The following is a 13,186-nucleotide window of genomic DNA, read 5'->3' on the forward strand; positions in this document are numbered from 1 at the left end:
ACACTTAAAAGATGTTGGGCAACAGTGAGTAAGTAAATGACGTGTGTAATGTAATGAGAGCATGATGGGATAAGGAGTCTTTGTTATGGACCATACAGAGACTTGTTTTGGCATCATGGTTCTCTCTGCTTCCATGGATGTCTGGCCAACAGACGCCATAAGCAGCATCAACAACTGCTGCTGTTTTTTCGCCTCGGTTGCATAAGCGCCACACAGGAGGGGTGAGCGAGTTTTGTGGGCGCAAAGAAAACAACACTCACCCCGTTTGTCCGCGTACACAGAGAGGAGGCTTGACACTTGTGTGTGACAGCATGTGATGGAGTCGTGACACATGGCGGAGAGAGCTGACATCTGCTTTTTGTTTGAGGGACAAACTATTCAAAGCACCTTAAAAAAATTAAATTAAATTAAATAATAAATAATTTAATTTAATTTAATTTAATTTAATTTAATTTAATTTAATTTAATTTAATTTAATTTAATTTAATTTAATTTAATTTAATTTAATTTAATTTAATTTAATTTAATTTAATTTAATGACTGCCATGTAAAGGTGAGTGTACCTTTTAATTTATTTTCATTTCATTTCATTTAAATTCAATTCAATTCATTTAAATTCAATTCCAATTCCAATTCCATTCATTGTCGGCCTGCTAAAAAGACCACTTTGCCATGACAGTCCAGTTTTTTAATAGTGAATAGTTGTGAATAGTTTGTCCCTGAAACAAAAAGCAGATGTCAGCTCTCTCCGCCATGTGTCACGACTCCATAAAGATTATAAATTAAATTAAATAATAAATAATTTAATTTAATTTAATTTAATTTAATTTAATTTAATTTAATTTAATTTAATTTAATTTAATTTAATTTAATTTAATTTAATTTAATTTAATTTAATTTAATTTAATTTAATTTAATTTAATTTAATTTAATTTAATTTTTAAATTTAATTTTTAAATGTAATTTTTAAATGTAATGCTTAAATGTAATGCTTAAATGTAATGCTTTAATTTAATTTAATTAAAAAAAAACTAAACTATAGTAGGAAAGTAGGAAGTGAACAAATGTAACAGTTACTGATTGTAAAAGTACCAGATGGAGGGGTAGGATTTAATAAGCTTTGCTTCTTCCTACTCCTTTTGGACATGTGGAACTGTGAACTGATTATGGGATGCACTCAATTGTAATCTGATGCATGTTCAAATGAAATAAAACCATTACCATAGTGACATTGAACTATGGTACTCTTGACTCTGACCTGCTTGTGTGGATTTCCTTCGAGCTTTCTTGATGTCTTCCTCTATCTTGTTACTGAGTTTGATTTCCAGCTGCTGAGTTTTCAGCTCCAACTCCTTCTGCCTGTCAGCCAGAGCTTTACGGGCCTGAGAATGATAACATATGTATTTATTTCAACATGTGTTTAAACGTGTCGCATATGCAGAGCAAGAAGCAATGATATTTTGAAGTTTTCTGGTCTGCTGGTCTGCTTGATCCACTTCCTGTTTGTGTTTGTCTGCACTAGTGAGAGAGTTAGATGCTACAAATCTCGTCTACTCTACAGCGGTAAAATGACAAATGATGCAAGATGAGGACAACTTGTAATGGCCAGGATGCTAACCACAATGTACAAAAGTAAAAGCTGCCATTCTGTTGCTAGGAGACGACGGCCATGTAAAAGGTGAGCGTACCTTTTCCACCAAAGCGTAGCGACCAACCAGCTGCTTGCGTAAGTCTGCGACATGATGGTCGAGTCTTTTCATCTCCTTCTTAAAGTTCTCCCTGAAGCTCAGCAAAGGCTTTTCCACTTCACTCTGGAGCTGAAAAAAAAACAGACGTCTACATTTTATATATATATGAAATTATATATATATATATTATATATATATTATAGATATTCATTCATTCATTCATTCATTTTCTACCGCTTTTCCTCACGAGGGTCGCGGGGGTGCTGGAGCCTATCCCAGCTGTCTTTAGGCGAGAGGCGGGGTACACCCTGGACTGGTCACCAGCCAATCACAGGGCACATATAGACAAACAACCATTCACACTCACATTCATACCTATGGACAATTTGGAAATGTGGAATTGAACCCTGGTCTCTTAGCTGCGAGGTCTGCACGCTAACCACTCGTCCACCGTGCAGCCCTAGATGAAAATTATGAAATTATATTCAACACCTGAACGTTATTTTCCAGCAAATTTCTGCTGATTGTACAATTTTTGCTATTTTTTTACTAGTTAAAAAAAAATAAATATATATATATATATATATTTATTTTATTTTTTTTTATACACATTATCGCCAAGGGGGGTTCATGAGATGGCTATTCTACCAAAGAGCTGACTAATTTTAAGATTTTCTCAAGTAAAAAGTACACAAAAAGGCAGGATCATGAATGCTGAATGGTGAATATTTATCCATGTAACACTTTATGTATTATAATTAGGGATATTCCCATCAGGGTTTTATATTTATATATCATCCATGAGTGATATTGTCCGATAACGATAACAATCCTTTACCTATGCAGTATAAATGTTGAAATGTAGTACTGGCTATTTATACAGGCTTTTAATACACTCACACATTGACTTGCTAAAGGGATTTGTGAAATCTGACTACATCACTTCATCATTCTTCATTCCTTTGCACCATAAACATCTCATGCTGCAGGAGAGCAATGAGACTGAAGTTAAAAATCGAGATCGAATCGAGCAAATGAGCTTAAAGCGAACCGTGGACTGTCAACGAGAATTAGGAAACCTAACCCGGACCTTTTTAAATACTGAACCAGCTGTTAAAAATAACGCTTTGCAGAACTGCAACCTTCCTCGTTTCCTAGTCGTTTCATATCCAAAACCCCCGTTTACATCAAGCTTCTGTATATTAAAGGATATATCACATCAATTGTGTTCTCCACGTGCATGCGTGGGTTTTCTCCGGGTACTCCGGTTTCCTCCCACATTCCAAAAAAAACATGCTAGGTTAATTGGCCACTCCAAATTGTCCATAGGTATGAATGTGAGTGTGAATGGTTGTTTGTCTATATGTGCCCTGTGATTGGCTGGCGACCAGTCCAGGGTGTACGCCGCCTCTCGCCGAAAGACAGCTGGGATAGGCTCCAGCACCCCCGCGACCCTCGTGAGGAAAAAGCGGTAGAAATTAAATTAAATTAAATTAAATTAAATTAAATTAAATTAAATTAAATTAAATTAAATTAAATTAAATTAAATTAAATTAAATTAAATTAAATTAAATTAAATTAAATTAAATTAAATTAAATTAAATTAAATTAAATTAAATTAAATTAAATTAAATTAAATTAAATTAAATTAAATTAAATTACTGTGAACTGTGAAGCGTACAGCCAGGATAAGGCCCGACAGGAACCTGCCTCCGCTTCCGTAACGCAAACGTAACAACATCCACTTCCTGTAGCAATAGCTTCGCCTGGGATTGTTTTGGCATGCTGACACAAATGCATTTGGACCGCCACAAATTAATTAGGCACTACTTCTTGCCCCTTGCTTATCAACACATTATGGATTTATTACAAACCGCTACCAGGGCCCTCAGAAACCAACTTCAGAGCTAAAGCCGCCATCTTAAATAGCGTAAATTCTACAGTACATCACGTTTTTCATTATTTCATCACAATGTCACAACACATCGATGTGTGGCTGTTTCAAAACGGTGAGACTTACTTTGGAGGAGAACTTCAAGTGAACTTCCGCTTCATCAGCAAGACTCTTCTTCAACTGGGCCCAAGCATCCCCGAGAGTCCTACGAGGAGAAAAAGACCACACAGATATTTGAGTCAACACCATGAACCGGGAACTCCGGAGAACTGGAGGTCCAAATGTACGTAGTTCAGCGGATAATTAGGATGGATTGGACATGTGATGCGTTCAAGACAGACGGCTCTGCTAATACGAGCAGGGGCCGTTTCACCCAGGAGGGCTTGTATTGTCTCAAACTTCAGTGTTAAGTCAACTAATGCATGTTATGGAAGAAGTGTAGCATCCTTCAGCGGGACTGGAAACGTGTGCGCGCAGACCTCACAGCTAAGAGACCAGGGTTCAATTCCACCCTCTGTGTGGAGTTTGCATGTTCTCCCCGTGCATACTCCGTGTTTCCTCCCACATTCCAAAAAAACATGCTAGGTTAATTAGCGACTCCAAATTGTCCATAGGTATGAATGTGAGTGTGAATGGTTGTTTGACTATATGTGCCCTGTGATTGGCTGGCCACCAGTCCAGGGTGTACCCCGCCTCTCACCCAAAGACAGCTGGGATAGGCTCCAGGAAAAGCGGTAGAAAATGAATGAATGAATGAATGTTTGAAGAAGCGGGCGGCATGGCGGTCTAGTGGTTAGCGCGCAGACCTCACAGCTAGGAGACAAGGGTTCAATTCCACCCTCGGCTATCTCTGTGTGGAGTTTGCATGTTCTCCCTGTGCATGCGTGGGTTTTCTCCGGGTACTCCGGTTTCCTCCCACATTCCAAAAACATGCTAGGTTAATTGGCGACTCCAAATTGTCCATAGGTATGAATGTGAGTGTGAATGGTTGTTTGTCTATATGTGCCCTGTGATTGGCTGGCCACCAGTCCAGGGTGTACCCCGCCTCTCGCCCTGAAGACAGCTGGGATAGGCTCCAGCACCCCCCGCGACCCTCGTGAGGAATAGCGGTAGAAAATGAATGAATGAATGAATGTTTTAAGAAGCGGGCGGCACGGCGGTCTAGTGGTTAGCGCGCAGACCTCACAGCTAGGAGACCAGGGTTCAATTCCACACTCGGCTATCTCTGTGTGGAGTTTGCATGTTCTCCCCGTGCATGCGTGGGTTTTCTCCGGGTACTCCGGTTTCCTCCCACATTCCAAAAACATGCTAGGTTAATTGGCGACTCCAAATTGTCCATAGGTATGAATGTGAGTGTGAATGGTTGTTTGTCTTCATCTCCGATGCCATCTACTCTGCTATTAACTTTGTGTCCATTAATCATATTTCATTTATGCCCTTCATAAATGCATGAATATATAGTGCATGATTGGGGCAGTAAAGTGCTCACATGCCGTGTGGTCACATCTCGAGCGAACAAATGGTAAATTCAGGAAAAAACTGGTGCTGGGCTGGAGCCACTCGGGTAGCAGATCCTAAGCAACAAAACAGCAATTGTCTTGCCTGACAACAGAGTGGGCCTTGGGGTGGGGGGGGCATAATGGAAGGATTGTACTGCACTTTTTGGAGTGTGGGCTGACTGACCCGGCTGGTATAATTCAATTCTATATGGGACCATTTCATCCCACTGCAAATATTGGAAGTCTATGCATGCAAACAACACATGGATGAGGGTGCATCTCTTGATGTGCTCTTTGCAACGTCTGTGGAAAAAAAAAAAACACAAAACCTCTTGCAGTAGTAAACGATTTGATGCAAATCCAGATGAAATTCTAGCCTGCGCTATTCATTATTCAGACCCCCACACAGGACAGTCCTTAATGCACGGCCATACATCCTGCATGGACCATACAGTCCTTCATTACATGCACATCCTGTCTTGCAGCCCTGCATGATGAATATGAGGAACCATAGCCAATATGATATTTCTAACTAGTTCCACTGAAAGGTGGGGGGGGGTACTGAATACCTTCAATATACTCCCATGAAAGGTTTTTGGAAATCAAACCCCATTTGCACTTTTCTTCCTGAAGAATGAGAGCCTATAATTTCCCGCATTGACTATCACATTTTATGAACTGTGGCTGCCAAGGAAACGCTCTCGTATGTCTGATTTCATGTCGTTGAAAATGAAGCGTATTCCATGCCCATTCCAGATTAGAAGCCCAGAAGAGGACACATGACATGGACCCAAATTTACAAAAACCAGTCAGGTAGAACCGATTGTGTCAACAGTAACATTTGTCACATGTCCTAGAAGTAAAGGATGTACCAAATCAGCATCCAACTGGTGTCCTGCATCCACCGACCAAACCCTAACCAGGCCATATAATCTACTCAATCTCATCATCATGGGGTGGGGGGGGTTTATGCAATTTTCATAGTACGTTTATTATCATTCATAATAGTGATGCCATACTTCATTCAACACTGAATAAATGGTACTTTAGTACAACGTCAAGGCGTTCAGTGTACACGTTGTATAACTACCTTGAAACCGACTCAACACAGTGCTTAATGAGTGAGTACAACAAGAAAAAAGATTAAAATCAGGCTTTTAACTAATATTTTTAAACTTTTCTTATGTTTTTATATTTTTTAGTCCTATTTTATGCTTTTAGTTTTTAGCTTTTAACTCCAGTATTTCTCCACACTGGGGGCTGTGTCGGGTCTGCTGAGGGGGTGCCATGCTTGGCCGGATGGGGGTTCCTCCCTTTAATGTGGGGGTCCGCCCGTCTGTCGGAGTCGGGGGGGCTCGGGTGCTGGTCCCCCGATGGCACGACCTGCGACTCCTCCCAGTGTGGACGCCCCTAAAGGTGGCGTTTCCTTGATCATCAGTGCCATGCCATGTCTCACTACTGTGTGTGATTGTGTGTGTGGGTGGGTGTGGGTGGGTGGGTGTGTGTCTAGTATGGAGGGTGGGAGGGAGGGGCTTTCTTAGTATTTGTTTTTCCTTTTAATACAAATAAAGTTGATTTGATTTGATTAAAAAAGTCCAAATTGGGCCCAGGGTGTCAATCCCAGCACCTCCCAACTCTCTTGGCATCGAGTTGACTAGAGTGCCCAAAGGAGCTGATATGCAAGGGGGTTTGTGGCGTACTGTAATATCTGATATTCTTCATTGAATAGCTCATGATGCAATAGCAGAGGTACAGTATGTCCTCTTTTACTTTGACAGTCGACATTATCTTGATAATGATGAGTTTATTACCAGTTGGCCATGTTGGCAGCCCCAATTAACATCCCAGCTCAGTCTGTCTGCCCTAAAATGACCCTGAGATTCCTGGTCCCGCTGCTTCCATGTTCTTTTGTCCCCTCGGAGAACCAGAAACAACGCAGCCCTCAGCGTGATATCCCACTGCTGTCAGGACCGCAGGAAGGAAACTTCTTTGGAAGACATTTTCTTGGCCAATAGATTTCCCTCCACACCAATAAAGCACAGATTTGACATCTTGCCCCATCGACTCAATTCATAGATCTCAATTCATAGTTAAGTGATTCTTCAGAAGAGGGATTCAATCAAGGAGTGGGTTACTGACAGGTCTTCCTGACCCGGACTCCCACTCCTTGATGGCAAGCCTTTGCAACACAAGTGGTTACTGCCATGAAAAGCCCCAAGACGTGTTTGACCTGGAATTGAATTTTCTGGCTTCTGATGCGGTTTGAGTGGCATGAGAAAGAGCTGTGTGAAAGGAAGGAGCAGGAAACCGAAACAGGAGCATAACGTCCAACATCTAAGACCCACTTCTGCCTTTGCGTTGTTTTGTAGCAATGGCCGCTGTCCGAGTTCAATGTCTCCATGTGAACCATGGGTGTCCACGACTATTCGAGCGAGGGCCACGTTGATGTTTTGTAAAGCAACACATGTATGCTAAGGAAATATAAATATTCTTAAAAACTTTGTAGAAAAACATTGTAAAATTATGATTTATTCTCATTATATTCATTTTGACTTCATTATTGTAAAATGAGGCTGCACGGCGGGCGAGTGGTTAGCGCGCAGACCTCACAGCTAGGAGACCAGGGTTCAATTCCACTTTCGGCCATCTCTGTGTGGAGTTTGTGACAGTCCTGATGGCTTCCAACCTTACCGGCATGACAAGGAGATCCTTGTGCAGGGGCGTCAAACGGCAGAAATTCAAAAACCCAATTTTTGAATTGATTAACAAGACTGGTGAAGCTCTCATTAGAGATGTTTTAGTTTTATTTGTATTTTGTCTGTTCAATTCCACCCTCGGCCATCTCTGTTTGGAGTTTGCATGTTCTTCCCGTACATGCGTGGGTTTTCTCCGGGTACTCCGGTTTCCTCCCACATTCCAAAAACATGCTAGGTTAATTGGCGACTCCAATTTGTCCATAGATTGTGAGTGTGAATGGTTGTTTGTCTATATGTGCCCTGTGATTGGTTGGCCACCAGTTCAGGGTGTACCCCGCTTCTTTCCCCAAGACAGCTGGGATAGGCTCCAGCACCCCCCGTGACCCTTGTGAGGATAAGCGGTAGAAAATGAATGAATATTGTAAAATGACTACTACTAATTGTATTTTTTTCCTTGTTAAATTGTATTTATCAAATGTGCGGTAGGCCAATAAACAAACAAAACAAAGCCACATGCTGCAAATGACAATATGATGACTATTAATACTAAAAAAACGCTGCCAAAAAGGCACCCAATAGACATCCCATGTACACCAGGTCTCCTATGTATAACAGCTGTTATTCAAGGGTGGGCTCTACAGTACTATCTAAGCATTTGTACTTTATTTTCTTGTTTTAAAACGTACTCAGAGGAGGTCACTCACCCTTCTTCCTGGCTCGCTAGAGGGATCTGGGAAAGCTTGGAAAGATTCTTGGCGTATTCCTCCTCTATTTTTATCCTGAGAAGGGAAGTAAAGCGTTTCATTATTTCACAGCTTTTGCACAACACTACCCATGACTGTGTGCATTTCCTATATTGTGCAACACAGTGAAGCACCACAGAAAGGGGAAACCACTGTACAGTTGTCATGGTAACCTCAGAATACAACAGTAAACCCCCCCCCCCAAATGGGTAAAATGTGGTGGATGAAAAAGGCGATACCTCTCTCGGATAAAGTCGGCCATTTCTTTCTGCATCTGTTTCCCTTTGAATTGCTTCTGTAGTAAGACTTCGAAGCCGGTGATGTAGCCATTGCACTGGGGGTCCTTCTTATCGGTCTAAAGGATCAACACAGCAAACACACAAGAAAAGCGTTCGTCAAACACTTGGCGGCAATCATGAGAATGTCACACCTCGGGCCGTGGTAGTGTGTGCAAATAGGGGGCAGTGTCCCAACAAACCCACTTTCAGGCCTCACAGACGGTTAAAGGCTTCTTTGGTAAGCTAATTACAGTTATGGAAATAATTATTTGTTGTATTGTATTTGATCTTGCCCTCCGATTGGCTGGCGACTAGTCCAGGGTGGACCCCGTCTCTCACCCAAAGAAGTATCCATATCATAGTTTAGTTGACTAACATGCTAAACTAAAGGGCGATGTGATACACTACAATGTACTTAGCATTGTATTACATCACTTATCATTATTACAAGTCCAGCATCTAGATGGATCAAAATCATCGAATCAAATTACTTTAACTTGACATTTGTTTTAAATTATGAATGCATTAAATCAATGTCAAATTGCACAGAACATGAAGTTGATAAAAATAGAAGTTTAAGATACTCTTAGCATGCAGGCCACGGTGTGTTGTCAGCTCCATGTTCATGGCTGCAGAGTGTTTGCACAACACATCACACATGGAAGAGATTACGCGGCAGGGAATGGCGACTTCCACACACAGAGAGGCACTTGGGGCCACCTGGAACTTTACTGTCCTGCTAGATTGATGCCATCTATTATCCTGCTAAGGCTCTTGGATATATTCCGTGAATGTCCACGCTGGTTCTCAGCATGCATCATAGTCAGGACTATGAAGTTGAGGTGAAACAATATAAGGCAAGGATATGGTATTATTTAGTGATGTAGTGTGGTGACTGGTTTCTTTAGGCCTAACTTTAGGGCGAACTTTAGGCCTAACTAAGCCTTGCTGGTCAAACAAAAACAAAAAGCTGCGTAAAAGTGGAATACTCAACAAATGAATTGCTAACATGATGTTTTTTTGCTCCTTAAGGTAGCATCATATTACATCAGAAAGCTGGGAAAATAAGCTTCAGTTAACAACCTAGTCCGTCTTAAGGCTTAAGTCCAAGTTCTGCAGGTTCTCAAGTTCATCTTAAAATGTTTTCTTCCTCCTCTGACACATTGCTGCAATCTTCGCTATAATCGCTGTGGTCATCTTCTGCCTCGTACACTGTCCTGTTCGTTTACCTGACTGCCGGAATTGCGCTCAACTGCAAGAGCAGTTCATTCATTTTCAAAAATCAAATAATTACAAATAATATACAACATATTTAAGCAGCTCAGCAATGTTATATTGTTTGCCTCTACTGCTTTGTTTTTGCTTTTCCTTTGCAGAACCTAGCAATGAGACACACCGGCAGCCACTCCCCAATAAGTGATGATCAAAAGCACACCGGCTGCGGCAGGAAGTCGCCATATTGTTCCTTCCTCCACCACTTGTGTCCATTATAATTGAATATTTTGTATTTATTTTGGTAGATTGCAGGATATTAAAGTCAATACAAAGGGGTAGGCATTTATAAGCTTTTGCTTCAGCCTACTCCTTTTGGGCTTGTGATCAGATAGTTGAATACAGATGTAAATAATGGAGAGTTGTATTTTGATTGGTGTGGGAGATGCACTGTGGCGTTTCGTGTATTTGCCCAAATTAAAAAAAAAAATAAAAAAAAATTCCATCACTTATTCTTATTCTACTAAATTCCTCTGCAGTTCCAGGCACCAGCATTGGACTAACGCGTTCTGCATGAGTTCTACATTGAACATCTATTTGCCTCACAAACTTCAGTTATACTGCTTCAGTAATTCAGCAACCATCATTGTCCACAAAAGATGCTCTCAAACAGGAGGGTACACTCACCCAAAAGTAGTCACAGTAACTCCATTCGTTTGGTTTAAGCAGCTGCTGTTCTGGCATGGAGGCCGGCAGAGGAAAAGTCACACAATTAATCTGGAGAGAGAGAGAGAGCGAGAAGGAGAGAGAGCGAGTGTCACAAAGAGGGCAAGATGAATGTGCATTTTATACGAATGCAACTTGGGAAAAAGTTGAGACAGTTGCTAAAATGCTAATTACAAAAGAAAGCTTTTCTTTTATTCACATTCCTTCCTGCTTGGTAAGGCATTCTCAAAATAGACCAGGGGAAACCGAGGGACTGGCAGTTAAAATGAAAGAATTCCATAAATCATGTGATTTGTGCCAAAAGGTAAGAATATAATAATAATAATAATAATAATAATACAATTTATTTGTATGGCGCTTTTCAGAGTACTCAAAGATGCTTTACAAGCATGCCTTGTAAACGATGCATTAAAATACAATATCCATACATTCATTCAGAGCTAAAACAAGGCTAAAAGGGGGGCGAAAAAGGGGGGCGGGGCGCCACAGTCAGATATAAAAAGTTAGACATTAAAAAACAAATTTAAACATGTGGGTTTTGAGTTGTTTTTTGAAGATGGGAAGGTCAGGGCAAGCATGGAGTGAATGTTGCAAAGAGTTCCAGAGAGTGGGGGCAGTGATGGAGTAGGCTCTGTCTCCCCAGGTTGGGAGCTTGGTCTTACAGGGGAGTGCCAGGAGGTTGGAGTCTGAGGAGCGAAGTGGATGAAGAAGGTCTGTGAGGTACGGGGGGGTCAGATTATGGAGAGCTTTGTAGGTGATGAGAAGGACTTTGAAATGGATACGTTGGGGAACAGGAAGCCAGTGGAGGTTTTTAAGGACAGGGGTGATGTGTTCACGGGAGCGGGTGGAGGTGAGGAGGCGGGCAGCTGAGTTCTGAATATATTTTCTGAATATATTGTAGTTTGTTGAGGGTTTTGGATGTTGTACTGTAAAGAATACTGTTGCAGTAGTCCATTCTGGATGTGATAAACAGAGAATGAAAGTGATGGACGGAGACGGGCTATGGCGTCGTTTTAGCAACTAAAAGTAGCAGGATAGGACGGAGCGAGACTTACAGACAAGGGCCCAGAAAAGGGCCCAACTGTAGGTCCGCGGAAATTCAGGGCAGCACGAAAAACCATGATACACCCGGAGATGTACTTTATCCATTTGCAGTGTCTGCATTTCCGGGTGTCGTATCAACAAAATCCATTGCTTCTTGTTGGGCGAGCGAGGCAGATTCATTTCATTCATGGTCTTTTTCAAATGTGTAAGGACCATTAAATGAATTAAACAGGTAGTTTGACCCACCTGGCCTAAATACATACAAACACACATCCACCGTGCCAACCACAATACTTCCACTTTGTTGCTCTGACAATGTACTTTGGTCGGTATAGTGAACATTCCATTCTCTATGCACTCTGTCCTTGGAGAACGTAAAAGGCCTTTTGTGGCTCTCAGTCTCTGAGGATTCATCACTCAACCTTCTACCACAACACTTCAACCTCTACTTTGAACAATTAGAACACAGAACACAGGTAGACAAGGCTCCTGCAAAAGAAAACACAGTATGTGATCTATAGCACGGAAGGAGACAAGAATGATTGACAGTCACGGTTGTGTCATAACACTTAAGAGTCAGGGCCTTGTAGTCAGAGTATCCGATTCCCATCGAGTCAGATTTGGCTGGAGATACTCGAACTCATCACACGTCTGCATCAGAGCACTCATATCCACCTCACGTAGCTAAATGAGGTAACTAAAGCAGCAGTATAGATCTGTTATATACATTGTGTATTTATTATCAGGGATACTCCCATCAGGGTTTGATGCTGTCGATTCCCAGGTGTCACGGTATATATATGTAAATATATACCCAAATAGATCATTACTAATATAATGAATCGTTAATTAATACAAAGGAAGACCAAGTCCAAAGCAAACGGGCTGCAATCTCGCGTGAATCTCGCCCAAGCCCAGCACGGTACAAACGGCTGAGTGTGAGTCCGCCCTCAGTCAGCGGGCTGACCACATGGAGTTTGTCTGATGCATATGTTGACTTTCAGCCAAAGGCCTGCTGATTTACTGCTATGTCTGTTACATCAAAGGATGCTCTGCCTCAGATTTGTAGCTTCAGTCCAGGCTCCGCTCCTTGTTTTCCAAGGCATGATCTCGTTTTAAGCAGGAGGCAGTTAATAACGGGACACTGATGTCATATTCTATGAAGCCGTGTCGGTCATCTCTTTCATATCCTTAGGTTTGAAACTTGATATGTGAAATAACAACCATATCAGGGTCAACTTGGCCCGTTTCCCTCATCCCGGCTTCTTTCATGGCGCCGATTATAACCAAGTGCTATCAATACCATCGCCCCGGTTGCTATGGGAGCACAGACGTGCATTTAAATGATCATCTAGATAAGAAGCACAGGAAGGAGAACTGTATAACCTCACCACAGTGGAAAAATC

At 41.5% G+C, this 13,186-nt stretch overlaps 1 protein-coding gene across 1 annotated transcript in view; it reads right to left on the reverse strand.

Annotated features, from left to right (window-relative positions):
- gas7b (growth arrest-specific 7b) overlaps positions 1-13,186 on the reverse strand; it is a 36,939-nt gene that overhangs the window by 1,917 nt on the left and 21,836 nt on the right. The window contains exons 6-11 of the mRNA XM_058061268.1: positions 10,698-10,787; positions 8,760-8,875; positions 8,482-8,556; positions 3,709-3,787; positions 1,689-1,817; positions 1,259-1,382 (exon numbers count right to left, since the gene is read on the reverse strand). Coding sequence (XP_057917251.1) covers positions 1,259-1,382; positions 1,689-1,817; positions 3,709-3,787; positions 8,482-8,556; positions 8,760-8,875; positions 10,698-10,787 — 613 coding nt within the window. The remainder of the gene's footprint in view (positions 1-1,258; positions 1,383-1,688; positions 1,818-3,708; positions 3,788-8,481; positions 8,557-8,759; positions 8,876-10,697; positions 10,788-13,186) is intronic.

The sequence above is a fragment of the Doryrhamphus excisus genome, chromosome 22 (genome assembly GCF_030265055.1).
Source record: "Doryrhamphus excisus isolate RoL2022-K1 chromosome 22, RoL_Dexc_1.0, whole genome shotgun sequence".
In the NCBI taxonomy this organism is placed as follows: Eukaryota; Metazoa; Chordata; class Actinopteri; order Syngnathiformes; family Syngnathidae; genus Doryrhamphus; species Doryrhamphus excisus.